The sequence below is a fragment of the Hylobates moloch genome, unplaced genomic scaffold (genome assembly GCF_009828535.3).
Source record: "Hylobates moloch isolate HMO894 unplaced genomic scaffold, HMol_V3 SCAFFOLD_38, whole genome shotgun sequence".
Taxonomy (NCBI): Eukaryota; Metazoa; Chordata; class Mammalia; order Primates; family Hylobatidae; genus Hylobates; species Hylobates moloch.
Window position 1 is genome coordinate 124,012 of NW_026652313.1, and position 19,624 is coordinate 143,635.

The 19,624-nt window shown below is 41.1% G+C and overlaps 1 protein-coding gene across 5 annotated transcripts in view; it reads right to left on the reverse strand.

Annotated features, from left to right (window-relative positions):
* LOC116463482 (folliculin-interacting protein 2-like) overlaps nucleotides 1-19,624 on the reverse strand; it is a 136,636-nt gene that overhangs the window by 51,673 nt on the left and 65,339 nt on the right. For 3 of the 5 annotated variants that reach the window (XM_032146604.2, XM_032146603.2, XM_058434660.1), the window contains 3 exons: nucleotides 19,458-19,547; nucleotides 17,886-17,957; nucleotides 1,271-1,400 (listed from right to left, as the gene is read on the reverse strand). In XM_032146604.2, coding sequence (XP_032002495.1) covers nucleotides 1,271-1,400; nucleotides 17,886-17,957; nucleotides 19,458-19,547 — 292 coding nt within the window. The remainder of the gene's footprint in view (nucleotides 1-1,270; nucleotides 1,401-17,885; nucleotides 17,958-19,457; nucleotides 19,548-19,624) is intronic. The other 2 variants (XM_032146607.2, XM_032146606.2) reach the window with 1 other exon arrangement.

The window sequence follows — 19,624 nt, forward strand, 5'->3', positions numbered from 1 at the left end:
TCATAATAGTAAATAATTCACACTGGTCACATTTTATTGCCCATATCCTATGTTTTGGCTAAACACCAGACTTGCTTTATCTCATTTAACCCTCCCAGCCACACTCCGAAGCTGTGCTAGTATTATTATCATATTGCAGATGATGATGCAACACTCAGAATCCAGGTTAACTTATTCTATCAGACATCTAGTGAGTGACAGGGCTAGGACTTGTGTTCACACAAAATTCCAAGCTTTTAATCATTCCATTCAAAGTCCACCAACCAAAAAGCAGCTTCTTGATGGGTGACAAAGCTATAATTTTTTCTTTCCAGCTAGCTCCCTAGGATTGTGAAAGGAACAGAAGTGAGGCAAGCAACCTGACATGTGCTGCTCACACACCCTGACCCCTCAGCTTTTCAGCTTGTCCCTACAGTGCCATCTCTTCCAGGAAGGGCTCCCTAATTCCCCCCATGACCATCACTGTATTTTCTCCATCCTGAGTCTTATGGCACTTTATGTCTCCCTATGATACTTATCATGTAACATCTTTATACCATTATTTATGTGTGTACCATCTCGTAAACTATTCAAGTACAGGCACATAGCTGAACTGTCTTATACCTTCACAGATCTCTACATATGTTGAGTACTAGTCAATTTACTAAATCAGTTAATTGATATGTGAATTTGTATAGGTACACATAAAAATTCCCCTTCAAGTATTTGGATTGTAGGAAGAACAAGTTGGAAGCTATGAATGTAACATCAAATGTACATTTTGCACACAAAACCAAATGAAATGAAGACAGAAAATACCTAGATGCCATCTCTATTTAAAATCATGTTCATATCTGTTTAGATTAAGAATTACATTTTACAAAGAGAATATATCACAAACCCTTGACTTCATATATTTTTGAATACCACACTGGTACCACTGTAGCCAAGGAAGAGATTGATCCACCCTTTATTACTTATACAAGCTACATCTGGAAGGGACTCAATTTAAAGAGAGCACACCATTTTAAATGAACACCCAATCTAGCTCAACATGATACAACTACCCAGATACTTCCCAGTGTCTTCCAAAGGAAGAGATTTTAAAATTTCAGCTTTTATTTATTCTTCCCTTTAGAACTTCTAATCTGTAAACTTGCAGGCTAAGCTGAAGCTAATAAAAAATTTTGGTTCTTTTTCCACTGACAATAGGCATGAACAGCTGCCCTGCCAGTTTCATCAAGCTGCCTACACTCGTACTTTTCTCAGCAAGAGGAAACTTGCAACTCACCTTCTTGGAATGATGCCATTTTCCAAACTCGTTGTCTGACTTCGAAGCCAGCGGCGCTGGTAACTGCTGGAAGAAGATGTAGAGGAGCTTGGAGATGGGAAAGGTGTGATCAAAAGACTGCTTAGTGAGGCTGTAGGAAGAATTCAGAATTTGAAAGTTGAGGTCAATTAGTCCTCATGTAGCTACATAATGCACAACATTAAGAATGTATTTAATACCACTGAACTCTACATTTATTATGTATTTAATATCACTAAACTGTACATTTTGCCATTAAAAACTGACAAAACCCACAATTACCTTCGCACCAACCTAATAAAATGGTTGAGATGGTAAATTTTATATTATATGTATTTTAATACAATCCAAAAATTGGAAAAAAATATCTATGCCAAGTAATCTAAAATTTCAGGTTCTACCAGTCATATCCAGCAGGGGGAGACTATAATTTCTCTCTTCCTAAGATTTCTGAACAGCAAAGAAAACATCCTTTAAAAAGGAAAACAAATTAAAGGAACTAAGAGTCACAGATGTAGCAAGCGCATAAATTAGCAGGCCCATATTACAAATGCAAAATAATCATTACTCAGACTGTAGATTGCAGATTTCTACTAAAATGGTCCACACAACATAACTATATTGCCGCCTGGTAACTAATGCCATACACAATGCTTACTTTACATATATTTCCTCCTGAGTACTCCTTCACTCTATACTTTGAGATAAAATTAGGCAAATAAGTTTTTTCCCCACCTAGTATCCTGTCTCCCAAACTTCATCTCCATATATACAATACTTATCCTCCTTCCCTCCAGCCCCCACTGCTACTGTTGTCTGTGAAAAAGAAACCTCTACTCTCCAATATGCTTTCTGCTTGGATTACTTATTTGCCTCTGAACCTTTCTCTGCTTCCTCCTGCTACATATTAGATGCCTACACCTGTGTCTCAGGAAGTATGAGCTGACAGGGCCATCCCAGACTTTTCTAACAGGCAGGGAGGAGGGACTAGTCCCTCTCAGATAGGCAAAGGGTTTCTTTCAAGTCAAGCTGCTTGATGAACATCTACTGGTTTGAAAGAATGGAAGAAAATAGACTTGCCGGGCGCGGTGGCTCACGCCTGTAATCCCAGCACTTTGGGAGGCCGAGGCAGGTGGATCACGAGGTCAGGATATCGAGACCATCCTGGCTAACACGGTGAAACCCCATCTCTACTAAAAATACAAAAAGTTAGCCGGGCGAGGTGGCGGGTGCCTGTAGTCCCAGCTACTCAGGAGGCTGAGGCAGGAGAATGGTGTGAACCTGGGAGGCGGAGCTTTCAGTGAGCCGAGATGTGCCACTGCACTCCAGGCTGGGTGACGAGACTCCGTCTCCAAAAAAAAAAAGAAAAGAAAACAGACTTATTGTGCTTTTACTTCCCTAAGGCTAAGGAATTAGACATTGAAATGTCACTCAGTCCAGTGGAAAATAAAATAGGGTGCTACAGATGGCCAGTCAACATTTTCTGAAACAAATCACAGGGCAAAGGAAATTGATTTTGGTAAACACAGTATACTATGCTCATGAATATCACTTGATAAAGCAGTGTCTCCACATGAACTATTAGATTTATACTTTTGTAGACAAACATAAATAACCTGACTCCCCGACCTGAGCTCTTAAATACTACAGGAGTTACTTTGCTATCAACTAATAAGAAATGCCAGGTGTGCAAGGCAACCGGGGTAAGTGGTGAACAAGTCTATAATAGTATCAATGAACATGATGACTCAAGTTTCTTTCCAAAGCAGAGGTCTTTGAGATGCTTTTCCTTTTATCTAGCTGATATTCACAGAAAATTTGTTTGGTGGGTCTTAATCATCTTTGTATCCATTGTACCCATAACGATGCCTTGACCACAGTAAGCAATTAGCAAATGCTTCCTGAACGTATGGCACTTTTTTTTTTTTTTACCCAAACTGTTACATGTGGCTGGCCCCAGTAAGCTGACCTGGTTGCCATCTTGAGACCAGACTTAAATCCCCAAAACCAAATCCACATTTCAAGTATCAGTGAACAGGTAATTTTCCTGAGAATTTTGAAGGGAGTTAGAAGAGAGCTTTTCCTTGGAGTCACACAAAATTACTTAATAAAACATCCCAATTAGACGTTTCTGTCCTGCCCCCTAGTTCCCAAAGTCCCCTACAGAATCTAGAAGTCCCCTCTCACATCTCTAGGGTCCTGCCTCTCTCCTTGCCTTATGCTGAGCAAATCAACTTCTGGCAGGCAGAGGACAAGGTTGACAGATGGTACTTGTTGGATAAATACTTTTCTCCTGTCACAGTATTAGGGCTCAGAAAATGGTACCCCAAAATACGGTGCCCTGGCATCCTGAGCACTTTGAACCAAAGGACACTGGAAGGCCTCAGAAGTCAAGTCTGTCTCAGATCTTCTCCTGACCTTCTCCTGCTCCCCCTCTTCCCTGCAAGGCAAACCACAGAAACTAAAATTCCTCTTCATTAAGACAAGTCATAGAAACTAGATCCATTTTTCCCCCAAAGCCAGCCATGAAACCTAGAAATATTACTCTAACATTCCCTTGCCTTTCTATGTAAGAGCTGGCTATAAAGAAATTCTTAGGCCTACTTTATCTGAAAGTAGATCGTAAGACCCTTAATTCCAGAAGGGGTCCAGTCCTATACCTGACAGGAAGAAACGACACACAGAGAGATCAAGAAGAATCAGGATGGGCCCTTGCTAGGTGGGTTTTCCCCTTTTGGTCTGTGACTATAAGATCAACCCCCTTTGGTCTCTGACTATAAGATCAACCCCTTTTTGTCCAATCACAAGTCCACCTGGCTACCCACTCCATCAAATCTAAGTATAAAAAGGGACAGTTTTCCCTTGGGTCTTTGGGTATCTCTGAAGGCTCCCATGCCATATAAAATTTTGATGCATTCTTCAGTATGACAATTGCATTTTTCAACTCCAGAATTTCTGCTTGATTCTTTTTAATTATTTCCATTTCTTCATTAAATATATCTGATAGGATTCTGAATTCCTTGTGTGTTCTCTTGAATTTTGAGTTTCCTCAACACAGCTACTTTGAATTCTCTGTCTGAAAGGTCACATATCTCTGTCTTTCCAGGACTGGCCCCTGGTGCTGTATTTGGTCCATTTAGTGAGGTAACGTGATCCTGGATGGTCTTTATGCTTGTGGATGTCAGTCAGTGTCTGGGCATTGAAGAGTTAGGTATTGATTGTAGTCTTCACAATCTGGGCTTGTCTGTACCCACCCTTCTTGGGCAGACTTTCCAAGTATTTGAAGGGACTTGGGTATTGTGATCTAAGTTTTTGGTCACTGCAGCTGTATCTGACCAAGCCAACTGACACTGTGCTCCCCTTGGCTGATCTTGGATAAGATCTAGAAGAATTCTCTGGATTACCAGGCAAAGACTCTTGTTCGCTTCCCTTACTTTGTCCCAAACAAATGGAGTCTCTCTTTCTCTCTCTGCTGAGCTGCCTAGAGCTGGAGGAGGGGTGAAACAAACATCCCTGTGACCACCACCATTGAGACTGCATTGGGTCAGACCTGAAGCCAGCACAGCACTGGGTGTTGCCCAAGGCCGGCTGCAACTACTACCTGGTTACCGCCTATGTTTGCTCATAGGGCTCTAAAATCAGCAGGTGGTGAAGCCAGCCAGGCTTGTGTCCTTCCCTCAAAGGTGGCAAGTTCCCCCTGGTAGGTCCAGAGATGCTGTCTGTGAGCCATTGCCTGGAGTCAGAAACCTTACGAATCTACCTGGTGCTCTGTTCTGCTGCAGCTGGGCTGGCATGCAAGCCACAAGACAAAGTCGTTCCAACTCTTCCCTCCCCTGTCCCCAGGCAGAGGAGTCTCTCTCCATGTCCACCACCACCACAGGCCCACAGTGGGTACTGCCAGCCTATAGCGATGTTCACTTAATGCCCAAGGGCTCTTCAGTCAGCTTATGGTGAATGCTGCCAGGCCTGGGACTCACCCTTAGGGCAGTGGGCTCCCATCTGGCCCAGGGCAGGCCCACAGATGCTGTCCAAGAGTCAACATCTGGAACTGAGGACCCTAAGCGCCTGCTTGGTGCTCTACCCCACTGTGGCCAAGCTGGTACCACTTTTCTCAAGCATAAGGGGCCTCTCCTCAAAGCCACCACAGCACTGACTGTGCTAGGTCACATCATGCCTCAGAGTCTCACCCAGGGCCTTAAGTCAGCAGGTGATGAATCCTGCCAGTACTGGGTCCTTCCCTTCAAGGCAGTGGGTTCCTTTGTGCCCAGGCTGTGTCTGAAAATGTCTGGGAGCTAGGGCCTAGAATAAGCACCTCATGACATTGCCCAGTGCTCTATCCTACTGTGTCTGAGCTGGTATCCAAGTTGCAAGACAAAGTCTTCTTTACTGTTCCCTCTCCTCTCCAAGTGGAAGAAAGCTACAAACTACACTGCCTGGGCTTGGGAGATTGGTGGCACAAGCACTCCCTTAGCTGCCCTGGCTGGTGTATCACTAAGCTGTGTGCACCCCAAGTCCACTGGCTCTGAGCCCAGCACAGCATCAGAACTGGCCGAGGAGTTGCAGTCCTTGTGGTCTAGACAGCCTTTCAAGTTTATTTATTTAGGACCCCAGAGCACTTTAGCCTGTGGTGGCAAGGCTTTCTGAAACTCAAGTTCCAGCTGCTGGGATGGGTGTTTCCTTCTGGCTAGGGCTAGAGTAAGTGCTCTGTGGGCGCCAGCTGAGCTCTGCCTGGTGTTGGCAGCACTACATTCCAATGCGAAGTTTCTCCCCAAGTGCACAGATTCCCTTTCTGCACCACACGTCCAGGGGACTGGGGAGGGGTGGCACTGGCAATTCAAGACTGTCTCGCCTACCCTCCCACCCTCTATGAAAGTTAAAACCAGGTTCTGTGATCGCTCACCTGATTTTTGATTTTTATGAAGGTGCTTTTTTTGTGTGGATAGTTTTCAAATTTGGGGTTCCTGCAGGGAGGACCATTGGTGGAGGCTTCCATTCAGCCATCTTGCTTTGCCTCCTCTTCACGTAAAATTTTGATTAAATCATTTGTTATGCTTTTCTCTTGTTAACCTGTATTTTGTTACAGGCGTGTCGGCTATCACCCTTACGAGGGGTGAGAAAAGGTATCACACCCTTTCTGCCCCTACAACACAAGACAGAGAAGACCCTGAGGTCCAATTTATTCTGGAAATTATCTGTATTATATAATTCAGGTTAGCAAGCTGAGTAAGAGTCCAGACTCCTAGTTCAAATCCTGCTTCTGTGTCTAGTAGCTGTGACACTTGGCCAGCAGTTTACTTAACCTGTCAGCTTTCTCATCTGTAAAACGGGGACAATAAAGTACCACACCTCAGTATTTTTCATGAAAGCTGCTATCTGCTAGCAGATTCTGAATTGTCTAGTGGATCAAAACCAACATTTAAAAAAACAGAAAACAGAGTATATTGCACTGTTAATATTAATCCATGAAACTTCTCTGTAACATATAAAGATGTTTCTTACTAGATCATGATGTAAAATGCTTTAGCATGGGTTGCAGACCAAAGAAAAATTTGAAAAAACAGCTCTTTCATAAGCTTCCTGTGAAGATTAAACAAATCAATACATGTACAACCCTTAACCCAGTCACCCACACGATAAATGTTAGCTTTTCACTCCTTCTAATCATTCTCGGAAAAGGTGGGCCAAGTAAGACAACTTGGTGTACTAGAAGATTATTAGTTCTAATTAGTTAATTATGAGAAGAACTTAGAACTTGTAAAAGAGACATAACAAGGGAAGGCAAAAAATCAAAGAGAACATTCCTTTTTTTCCTGCTGAATGACACTTTTTATGGCCTGCAAATGAGATGGTTTATATTAAAGTGTTGGCTTAGTGCTATCCAGCGTTTCCTCATCAAATATATTTTAAGATTTTTATGTAAAAGTGCTGTGGCACATCGTTGTTAATCGTATACTCTAGATAACAATTCAGTACAACTTTCAAATGCAAGAGGACTAACCTTAACCTGAAAACAATAGCCATTTTCACGACAAAAGGGTGGATTCAGTCAACATTAGTGTATCTGAACGTTGGCCTGCCTCACTGTCTGAATGGCAGTGCCTTCTGATGCAATGCATGCAATGCTAGAGTGCTAGTATACATCTGAGCCACCTGGGGAGCTTGGATAAAAAGAAAGCTTCGTGAAGGTGGTGGTGCAAGCATGTGTGTCCAGTAACTTGGTGGCCTGAGGCAGGAGGATAGCTCAAGCCCAGAGGATTGCTTGAGCCTAGGAGCTTGAGTCCAGCCTAAACAACATAGTGAGACCTCATCTCTTTAAAAAAAAAAAAAAAAAAAAAAAAAAAGACAAGACAGCAACATGGGCTCTCCCCCAGTTGATTCACTACCTTTGGAATAGGGCCTAGCATCTACATGATAATGAAAAGAACTTTTGCATGAGTTCAGTGCTAGCTGTGCCTCCAGTTAACTCTGTGTACTGGATAAAGAAATTCTCCAAATGGTACCTCAATTATCAAATGCCAAGACTTTTAGTTAAATTATTCACAGGCTCAGTTTCAGTTTTAAAAGTGCTATATCTAAATGTTCCTTAATATTTTTAGGAGCTTTTCTTTTACAATACTTTTATAATTAGAAAAAAGTTAATGCATATCGGTTGCAAAGACTTTGGCAGGTTTTTGCATTAAGAAGAAAATTAAAATTAACCCTAGTCCCATCACCAGATTACTGTTAACATTTTATATCTGGTTAACTCCCAGCTTAAACACAACTGTGCTTTTGCCCCCACCCTCCTATCTAAGGAGGTATCTTCAACTAGCAACCATTTTTTCCTGCAGAGATTAACAACGAGAAAAGAGAATCAATCTAAAGATTTTAAAATGCTGCTTGCTGCTGTTCCCGGCATGTGCCAATCAAGTTCAAGATTAATGTTTAACTTTCTCTGAAAAAAAATTTTTGCTACTTGTGACAGTTTACTAGAAAACACTGTAGTGATTATTTGATGAAAGAATTTAGATTTGACCAAATAAGGCCCTGAAACTCTTAAATCAAATCCATCCACTCAATGAATATTTACTGAACCCTTACTAAGTGCCTGCACCATGCTAGGGACCTAGGATGGAAACTGAAGGGACATAGGCAGAGTAGTTGCCCTTAAGAGACTTACACTCATGGAATAAATAAGATTATTTCAGACAGTGGTAACTACTATAAAAATAAGTTACCATGATTTTCTCTAAGTAACTAGGACAAAGGTTTTTGGGGGTGGTAGAGGTAAATTCTTTAATCAGTGGTCGACAATACCTTTATGAAAATGAGTCATCTCAACTGAGACTTAAATGCCAACAAAAGCCAGCCATGGAAAAGGCTCAAAGGGAGGACATCCTAGACATTCTATATGAAAAGAACCAGATAATATCAATATTTAACAAACAAAAAAAAATCTAAGCATACTCCTACTCATATATATGGATGGATTTATTTTCCCCCCTCATTCAAATATTCATTGAGCATCTACTATATGCCAGGTACTATACGAGCTGCTGGGAACAGATCTGTTGATACGACAGATTGAGTAGGTTTCTGCCTTCATGGAGCTCACACTCTGCGGGAGAAGAAGAACAAAGTCTTCAAGGATTTAACAACATAACCACATAATGTGATAAGTCGAGAAAGAAGGTGCAAAAGTCAAGCACTCAGAAGCAGCTCCAGTTTCTTCAAACGAAAAAGTTTTGAGGTTGGCTTATTTATTCTACCGAAAAATGTGATCATAGTTCCAAACAGGCAGCACCCTCAGACTTTGTCCAGGAAATAGGGCTACAGCAAATGATCAGGGCAGGACCCTAGAACAGATCTATGCCCTGCCAAGCATTTTCATTTGCAAGGAGACATCTAGGGAAAGGATGCTGCAGAGAACTCCTAACTCTTCTCTATCTTCAGCAGCCATTCAAATATATGTGGAAACAATCCCATCAAAATAAAAAATGTATCAGTGGGATCAGACCCGTTATTTCCTCTCCAGGCTCATTCTACACCACTCTCCAATCCTCACGATACATCTTTGCACTAGCCCTAGCCCTTCCTGTACCTAAGATGCTCTTTGTTGTGATCTTCACATAGTTGGTCCCTACTGCCATTCAAGTCTCAGCTGAAATTTCATCTTCTCAGAGAGGCCTTCCCTAAGTTTTCTTTTCCTCGATAGTAAGTGGTTGCCTACATTTTATTGTCTATTATCTGTCTCTCCTTTATTGAATATAAAATCTGTGAGATCAGGGATAATATCCATTTGACCACTGATCTATTGTCATATCCTAGAAAAAAATGTCTGCCACAGGAGATGCTCAAGAAATGCTGCTGGATGAAAAATGAGCAAACAGTATGTGCAGGATGACAGTGATACCCATCTCTTCAAGTGTGACAGAAATGAAGCATTAGAGAAACACATTTCTAGACAGAATTCAAATACTGAATTTGTTAAAAGTTCCCTGTGGCCAACACAGTATATACGGCATTTAGATTTTCTTTTTTCCCCTGCCTTCATTAAAAATAATTTTTTGGATGGCATAAGTGATAGTATGGCTCTGAATCTGAGCACTTTTTATATATGTTTGACACAGGGGGTATTACATCCACAACACAATAATGATCTTTGTTTACCGTAATATGACACTACTTATCTTCAAGTTTTAGCTTGAAACATTGGCAAAAATACAAGGTTCCTCAAAGTTTAGCAACTGTATTTCTCAACACACAAACATAGGAGCATTTAAAAGGTAAATGAGTATAGCTGTAATTATTGTCTAGCAGGAAAATTTCATTTAAAATAAATCAAAAATGTGAATTTAATAGGAAAATCCAATTATAAGGAATACATTATAGTTCCCAAATCACAAAATGATTTTAAGACTTTAAAGGGTCCTCAAAAGCCAAACAAGTACTTTAAAGTTTTAATAAAATTCCTATAAAGGCCCTTTAATAAAAAGCCAATGTTCTTACCAACTTGATTTCAAAACATCTTAAATTTTTTCCTTTTTAAAAAATTTGTATAATTTTAAAAAATTTATACAAAGGTTTTAAAAAATTTATAAGGGGTACAAGTGCAGTTTTGTTACGTGGATATGTTGTATGGTAAAACACCTTAAATTTTAATTTATCTAAGATATAAATGCTAGCCACCTTGGTAACAAACTCACTCTCTGCATTTATATGTCAAATTATTCTAGTGTCCTATGTCTTTTATCCATAGTTTGGGCTCTAAGAAAGAGGTGTCTACAAAAGACTTATGGAGGGCATAAAAATGTGGTCCTTTATTATTTCATTTAAGTAAAAGTTATTTAGTCTGGCTTCACAAAGGATTTTAATTCAAGTTACACTAAATTTATAGATTAATTTGCAGAATTTGATGTATCGCTCCATTTATTTAGGTCTTCTTTTAATATATTACAATTTCTCCATACCAGTATCACATATTTTTTCTTAGATTTATTCCTTTATCCCTTACAGTTTTTATTGTTATCTGCATTACTTTCTAATTTTTCTTAAACAGGTATGTAAGAATGCAAATTTAGAACGGAAAAAGCTAAGGCAAAAGACCAAAAATATTTGTGGAAATGAAAAAGATAAATATCCATGCCAGGAAAATACCAAACATTTGAAATAGGAGAAATATAAAGAAATAAGAAACTGAGCCACACTACAGATTATCAAGCTCACATATATGAAGACAAGGCAAAGCAAGGCTAAGGCCAAGGCCAAGATCTGATGGTTAAGATACAACCAGGCATTTTTAGATTTGGATAGTTTACTACTTACATAGACAGTGAAAAGAAGAATAAGCCAAGGTGCCAGCTCCCAGTGATCCTTGCCCCATACATCAAAAAGGACAACACCAACACAAAAGGGGCCAGATGTCTACAAGGCAAGTTGTGGGATAGCCCGTTGCTGGGGAGTCAGTTCTAGACTGCAGCTACACGCTTTTATATACTGCAGCTCTAGTCTGAGGCGGGTAGGGCAGAAAGTCCCATACCTCATCAGAACTCTGGAGTGGATGAGAAACTATCATGACAGCCTCCCGGGGAAGGTAGGGAAGTGTTCCAGGAGGATCAAATTGTACTGCCAGGGCTCAGATAAGATGCAGCTTAAGCCTTTGCCTATATGGAATTGTGCAAGATCAATGGGGTGTCACAGCCTTTTCCCTGACACAAAGAATAAACAAAAACAGTACCCTCCTTTGCTCTTGCTCCTCTCTACAAAGCACTCTATCAGTTCAGTTGGTGAAGGGTTCAAGTACAAATGGGATGCCATCCTTCATTATTCAATGGTCCCACACTGTAATAAAGAACCTGACTTATTTCTTGATGTTCAACTCCTGATAGCTTTTAAGCTTTACCCTCCTCTCCCTCTTCCCTTTCTGCTCCACACCTGGGCAAACTGATGAGGAAAGCCCAGGTGCTCACTCCTTTGGTACCAGTGAGAATTTCAAACCATATGCAGGAACCCTCACCCCAGCCTTATCCTGCAACCACCATAAAAGCCCCAGTGTAATCCCCTGTCCCATTCTCTCAAGACATTCTCCAACCAGCTCAAGAAGCCCACCCTGTTGTCTCCCCAGAACAGCCTCATCATGTGCGTAATAAACCTTTTTCATATCCTCTTGGTGTGTGCATGTAGAGTCATCAATCTTGACATCTAAACCAAAGTTTGGATGGTTGTACATCCTGTATCTGCAGAGTGACCAAAACACATGTCTTATTTGAACACTATGATAATGTATATTCTTACCCTGAAAGTTCATTTCAAAGCACTTAAATAAAAATGTTTAAAAGTATATATTATGGTCGGGCGCGGTGGCTCACGCCTGTAATCCCAGCACTTTGGGAGGCTGAGGCGGGCGGATCACGAGGTCAGGAGATCGAGACCATCCTAGTTAACACGGTGAAACCTCGTCTCTACTAAAAATACAAAAAATTAGCCAGGCACAGTGGCAGGCGCCTGTAGTCCCAGCTACTTGGGGGGCTGAGGCAGGAGAATGGTGTGAACCCGGGAGGCGGAGCTTGCAGTGAGCCGAGATTGCGCCACTGCACTCCGGGCTGGGCGAAAGAGCGAGACCCCATCTCAAAAAAAAAAAAAAAAAAGTATATATTATAAGTTCTCCTTATACTGACTTTGTTTATTTTACCACTTTTAAGAACAGAGGAAATGCAGTTGCAGACAGAATGGAAAAGGCATTTTTCTTATCAATGATGTGAATACTTTGACGAGGAAGAGTTTAAAGCTGAATTCAGGTCAGTAGACAAGGCTTGATGACACTGGTCTCAATCCCAGCCCTTACTCCACTCATATACTCAAGGCTTCCAAACTTTAGCTTCTGGCTGGGCATGGTGGCTCATGCCTGTAATCCCAGCACTTTGGGAGGCTGAGGTGGGTGGATCACCTGAGGTCAGGAGTTCGAGACCAGCCTGGTCAACATGGCAAAACCCCGTTTCTACTGAAAATACAAAAATTAGCTGGGTGTGATGGTGTGCACCTGTGATTTCAGCTACTTGGGAGGCTGAGGCAGGAGAACAGCTTGAACCTGGGAGGCGGAGGTTGCAGTGAGCCGAGATTGCACCACTGCACTCCAGCCTGGGTGACAAAGCAACACCTTGTCTCAAAAACAAACAAACAAACAAACAAAACAAACAAATTTTAGCTGCTGCTCCAACCCATCTCACTAGAGCTGGTTTCCTATTTCTAACTTACAGCTGACGATGCACAACTGGAGAACATGTAGACATTTCTAGGTAAAAATGTATCCCAATCTCTGTAGCTAGAAAATTATCTCAATATCTGTCTCCCCGACCTGGCCTCCTGCTTTCCCTGTACTGGGTAATGCTCACCTTCCACTTGCTTTCTCAGGTTAGAAACTGGAGATGCATCCTTGGTTCCTCCTTCCTCCTCCATAACCTGTGTTCCATTAATCACTGAACTTCGCCGATGTAACCTCCTAGGATGGCTGAAACCCAACCCTCTTCTCTCCCAAGACCCTACTTGAAAATTTCTAATGCGAACCACTAGAATAACCCCTTAAAAAGCTATCTTTTGGATCTGTATATGTAAAGAAGACATATTCAAAATATCCAAAAGAGAATACAATGAGGATGCATTTCCCTCCATACCTGCCCCAGCTTGTGCTGCTTTTTCCAAAGACATTCTATGAGTGGAGAAATGGCTGATTCTAGGACGGGGATAGGAAATACACAAGATGACTCTGGAGCATCTTGTCTTGCCAAAAAGTAAGGAAGTGCTCAAAATACTCACCCCAACCCCTCACAGGTAGAGGTATGTTAAAGGAGCATGGGAGCCTACTGAGAGAGCTCCCAATGGTCAAAACTGAAACAATTTGAGCCACAAATAAATGAAGTGGTGGGGTGCTGTGGCTCATGCCTGTAACCCCAATATTTTGGGAGGCTGAGGTGGGAAAATCGCTTCAGCCCAGGAGTTTGAGACCAGCCTGGGCAACATAGTGGGGCCTTGTTTCTACATAAAAGAAAAAAAATTTTCTGGGTGTGGTGGTGCATGACTGTAGTCCCAGCTACTCAGCGGGCTGAGGAGGGAGGATCCCTTGTGCCCAGGAGTTTGAGGCTGCAGTGATGCAGTGAGCTATGATCACACAAGAGCACTCCAGCCTAGGGACAAGCGAGACCGTCTCCAAAAAATAAGTAAATAAATAATAGAAATGAAGTAGTACTGGGTTTTAGCCAACAGTGAAAAATAAATATCTTCCAGTCCATAGTAGAATAATGACTAAACAAATAAATGGGAGAAGAGACGTATCTCCATGCAGGAGAAGTCCAAATAATTTATGTAGATATTCTGTCCTCAAGGAGAGGCAGCATAATTCCCCACCCCTTACGCATGGGGTAAGCATACTGACTTCTTTCCAAAGTACACAGCCTGGACAGGAGGAAATAAAGAGTAACTTTACAGTGGAGAAGCTGACAAACACTACCTCAGCCAGGTAATCAAGGCCAATATTAACAGTCATAAATAATGTTGGTGGTATATACCCTTATAGGATGTGATGAAAATGGCACTTTACTTCCATGATCTTCCTTCCCCAAACCCACAACCTCAGTGTAATCATGAGAAAAACATTAAACAAATTCTAATAATGGGGCAATCTACAAAATACCTAACCAGTACTCCTCAAGATTACCAAAAACAAAGAAAATCTGAGAAACCACCACAGCTAAGAGAAGCGTGAAGAACATGACAACGAAGTGTAATGTCCCAGAACCAGAAAAGGCCATTAGATGAAAAACTAAGGAAATAAAAAAAACTGTGGACTTTAGCTAATAGTAATGTATCCGTACTGGTTCATTAATTGTAACAAATATACCATACTAATATAAGATGTTAATAATAGGGTAAACTGAGTGCAGGTTATATGGGAACTCTTGTACTACCTTCTCAATTTTTCTGTAAGTCTAAAACTGTTCTAGAAAATAAAACTATTTTTAAAAATTTCCCCATTTATCAACTGTTTAGACAGGAAGTTAAAAATTGCAGGCCTGGGCTAGGCATGGTGGCTCACACCTATAATCTTAGCACTTTGGGAGGCCAAGGTGGGTGGATTGCTTGAGCTCAGGAATTCCAGACCAGCCTGAGCAACATGGCGAAACTCCATCTCTACCAAAAATACAAAAATTAGCCAGGTGTGGTGGTATGTACCTGTAGTCCCAACTACTTGTGAGGCTGAGGTGGGAGGATGGCCTAAGCCTAGGAGGCAGGGGTTACAGTGAGCCAAGATTGTGCCATTGTACTCCAGCCTGGGCAACAGTGCCAGAAAAAAAAAAAAAAAAAAAAAGCAGGCCTAAAAGAGAATAAATAATATCTTTATGTCTTTAATTTCTCTACATCTTCTACTGCTAACTTAACTCTCACACTTGGAGCTCCTGCTCTGTTTCAGAACCTGGGCCTTCATCCCTACACAATTTTAGATGGGTATAAGCAGATGAAATCTTAGAGAACAAACTACAGTGTGAACATAAAGAGTTCTTACATTAAAAGAGTGTTAAATGCCACCACAGGTGTGAAGCTCACACTAGTCTTGACGTGGACTCCGTGACTTCTGAACCGCTCCCAGGTATGATATCTGAAGGTAAACACATCTACCAGGATAGCAAGGAGAGCAAAATGCCACTCAGGGCCATTTGCAGCCCTCTCCACCATCTGTGCTCCCTTCCTCCCAACAGGAGAACCGGAGACTGGAAGTAAAGACTGCCCAGAATAGAAGTTAAACTACCAAGGAAAGCCAGCCTTCTCCAGCTTTCAAAATTCACATTGGTATCAACATCTATCCCCCATTCCCTCCAGTCTGGTTGGTCCCTAGTTCCTCTCATGGACTGCAAAAAAGCATTCTGAGCTGGCTGAATCTTTACTTTTAATCTGACTTTCTACTTTAATTTGAACTTGGCTTCCCAACTTCCCTGTTTCTCAAAGAGCAAGAAAAAGTAGTTTCAGGAGCAATTTAGAATCTGAATACAAAACAAGTAAGATTTCAACCTGTACAACATGAACCATTTATATGAACTATATTATAAACTGAAAAGTTACCTAGGAAAATCCAAACTTCTTCCTAATAATGTTTCTTTGTTATTAGGTCCCTCAAATTCCCTGAATCTTTTCTCCACAACAAAAAGGGGCATAAACAAATAAATAAGGTTACAGCTGTACAGAAACTGTGATGTCAGTGTTCAGAACGGGCCCCAGTAAAATGTTGCTCATCTTTCTTTCTTTCACAGAGAGCTAAAGAGCTCCCACCACACAGAGGCAAACACGTTAAATTCTGTCACCCACTAAGACAGCCATTTTGACTAAGAGCGATCTTGGTTCTAGGGCTGTGCTTCCCACTCTGCGACTTCTGGTAAGGCCCACATCTTCTTGCCAGGAAAGTCAACCATAACAAAGCCCTAGTGCCAGTCCTGTCAGGGGCTGGGTCGCAGGTGGTTATAAAGGCAGGGAGCCGAGCTTTGGGACACTAAGCTCTTTAACACGTGCTTATTGTCCTTGAGTAACTGATGGAACTCAGTTATCTGACAGTGTCCCACAAAGACTGGAGGAGTTATCTTCAGCACCATTAAACAGAAACAAAACCAAAACAGTTTACTTAGTGCTTCATAAGTTGCCCTTTACCTTCTCAGATTTCATGTTGTACCAAAGGGGCTGTAAGTGAAAATGATAAAGGTCTGATCAATGAGTCTCTTTTTTTTTTTTTTTGAAATGGAAGCTCTGTCATCTAGCCTGGAGTATAGTGGCACAATCTCGGATCCCTGCAACCTCCGCCTCCCAGGTACAAATGATTCTCGTGCCTCAGCCTCCTGAGTAGCTAGGACTACAGGTATGTGCCACCACGCCAGGCTAATTTCTTTTTTTTTTTTGTATTTTTAGTAGAGACGAAGTTTCGCCATGTTGATCGGGCTGGTCTCAAACTGACCTCAAGTGATCTACTCCCTTTGGCCTCCCAAAGTGCTGGGATTACAGGGGTGAGCCACTGTGCTGGGCCTGATCAATGAGAGTTTCTGACCAAAGGTTCCCAGCTCAACTTTACAGAAAAGATTATGAACACCAAAACACATCACTTTTAACCATAAATAAAATGCTATATACTTTACATTATGTGACATATGTAAACCAAACTGGGGACTCAGTAACAAATCACATTTCATTTAGTAACACATGAGCAGAGTTGCACAGAGTGGGGTAAAAGGCTCTGAGACTACACAGGAGCACAGGGACCTTGAAGTAGTGTCCAAGGGGAGGAGCTGGACAGAGAAATGAGTGAAAGGCCAAGAAGAACATCATGTGAGGCCTGGATCCAGTCTGAGCAACGCCTGGCTGGCCCATTTGTTGAAGGTGTCATGTATCACGGGAGAAACCAGCAGGGTGCTCCTAGTCTCACTGGAAGGTAGGGGCTGCCTGTATGACATGTATTCATCAGGCAGAGCACCACACACCACCTCCAGTCCTTGAATTTCAGTTTACTCATTCATCACCCTTCTCTTATAATACAAAATCTCAGATCTGAACCACAAGTCAAAACTCAAAAGAGGTCACATACAAAAGGTGAAACCAAGAGATCCTAAAAGCAGTAACAGAAAGGTTTAGGCCTTGAGGCAAGGAGAGAAGGGTACCTGATAAAATCTAGATCAGCATGTCTCTAGAACAGAAGAAATGGTGACCAGGTCAGCTGGCTGGTCCTCCCACTGTCACAAGACAGATTTACTTCCACAAACCCTTCTCTTCCTCTGAGTCTATACTCAATAGTCAAGCAAGCACATTACTAATACAATGGGCTCAAGGAAGCTTCACTCTGGAAAGAAATTTCTTAACAAACGTTAGTCTCATATAAATTTGAGTGTTAGAAAAAACTAGTTTATGTTGCACAATCACTCATGGATACTGTACATTAAAGTTTCAGATCTTTAGATACGTCAGACTGTCTTAGGAAGGAAAAAACAAAGAACAGGATGAGGGTTGTCTACCTGTCTTCTACTTTCCCAACTTCCATATCACTGTAGATAGTTCACTCTGTTAGTTAAACCAATAAACGGAGTACAAGTACCTGATCGAGCAATGCCACTGTCCCTGTCTTCATTCTGTCCTCTGCTTGGCATATCAACTGGTGTGCTGTGTGCTAAGATAAAGCAACAAGAAAACCATGTTATTGGGCTCTTCAGAGATAAAGTTTTTAAAACGACTGCAGTAATTTTTAAATTTCAAAGTAGGCTACTGCTACTGATGATTGGCATAAGCTTATAATAGAGATTAACTAGAAGGCAAAATTAAATATATAAAAAGATGATGAGAAGAAAAGAGAACCAAGTAACCATCTCATAAAAATCTGCCTGTATTCAATTGTAAGCATACGAACTTTTCTGAGTGATGTTCAACTCTTAAAAAAAAAAACTCTGAATAATAAATGATTCATGCAGTTGATGCAATGAATAAACATTCTCAGGTGGATATTTTTTAGCCATTTTCCTCATTAGTAGTAGTATCTAAATAGCAATGTATTTTCAAAATGCTTTATAAGCAGTTTTGGTAGTAACTGTAGGTGACTTAGGGAAGAGAAATACTTGAAAACCATTTCATAAATTCAAAAAATGTTTCTCTGTTTATAACCCACTCTCTTGGCAGATAGAAAACATTTATACTCATTTTCAAATATTTCTTCCTCCATTTCTTTCCATATACACCCATACACAGTATTATTGTAGAGTTACTTAGAAAAACTCACGTTCTGGCATGAATTGTGGAAAACACTCTGAAGTATTACAGACTTCTAGGAATGCTTCAGATTGACCTAAGCTGTATACTTATTGCGCTAGAAGGTAGATGTGACGCTGCTGTAGTGAAGTTTTAAATGGACAAGCAGCCCAGTGCTCTGCCTGATTATTATACTTGACAGCTATTTTTTGAAGGATGTTTATTTTCACAATTTTAAAGAGAGTATTTAAACGCGTTTTCTTCACTCTAAGTAGGTAGGAGTGTGTCAATTTCATTAGGGTGTCAGTTAACTATGGTGCTTAGCATATTTCAGGCTACAAAGAACAGAAAGGAAATTACCATTTGCTATACTCACAACTTTAAATGTTAGTAATGGAGGTTCCCCACATGTTAATCATGCTAAGACAAGTTAAATCTCAGAGACACCAAGATGACTATACCTGTAAATAACCTAGAAATTGTATTTACACTACTTAAATGAGAGAGGGAGACTGAGAGAGAGAGAGAGAAAGTCTTCCATGCTCTTATTAGAGTGACTTTTAATGAAACTCCGTGCAGGTAAGGATGCAGTTGAATAAATGGATAAAAGACACCAAGGCAAAGGGAAACAGTTCATAGTAGCAGAAGAGGCCCAGAAAAACCAGAAAAAACAATCCTCTTTGAAATACTAAGGGCTCATTTCAGATCAAAATCAGCTTACACTAGAGTATTAGCGAAGACATTTACAAGAGAGGTTCATTGGCAGAATTTTCGAAACACCATGGATTTGGCCGCATTTGAAACCAATATCTGTGATCACAAGAGCCCCTTGGATTTCTAGAGAGGCACAAGTAGGATTTTTCCTAAGAACCTGCAAAGGATTTATTAATATGTGTGGGTCACACTGTACTCAGCATTCCACACAAACCTGCAAAGAAAGAAGCACTCCGGGTGAGCCGGAGAGGTCCTCCTTCAGCTACCCCCTGCAGCAATTTGCTGCTGCATGCTTGCAGCAGACCTAGAGATGGAAACACATAGAAGAGGGCAAACAAAGTACACACACACAAAAAATAAACACAGATTAAAGATAACGCA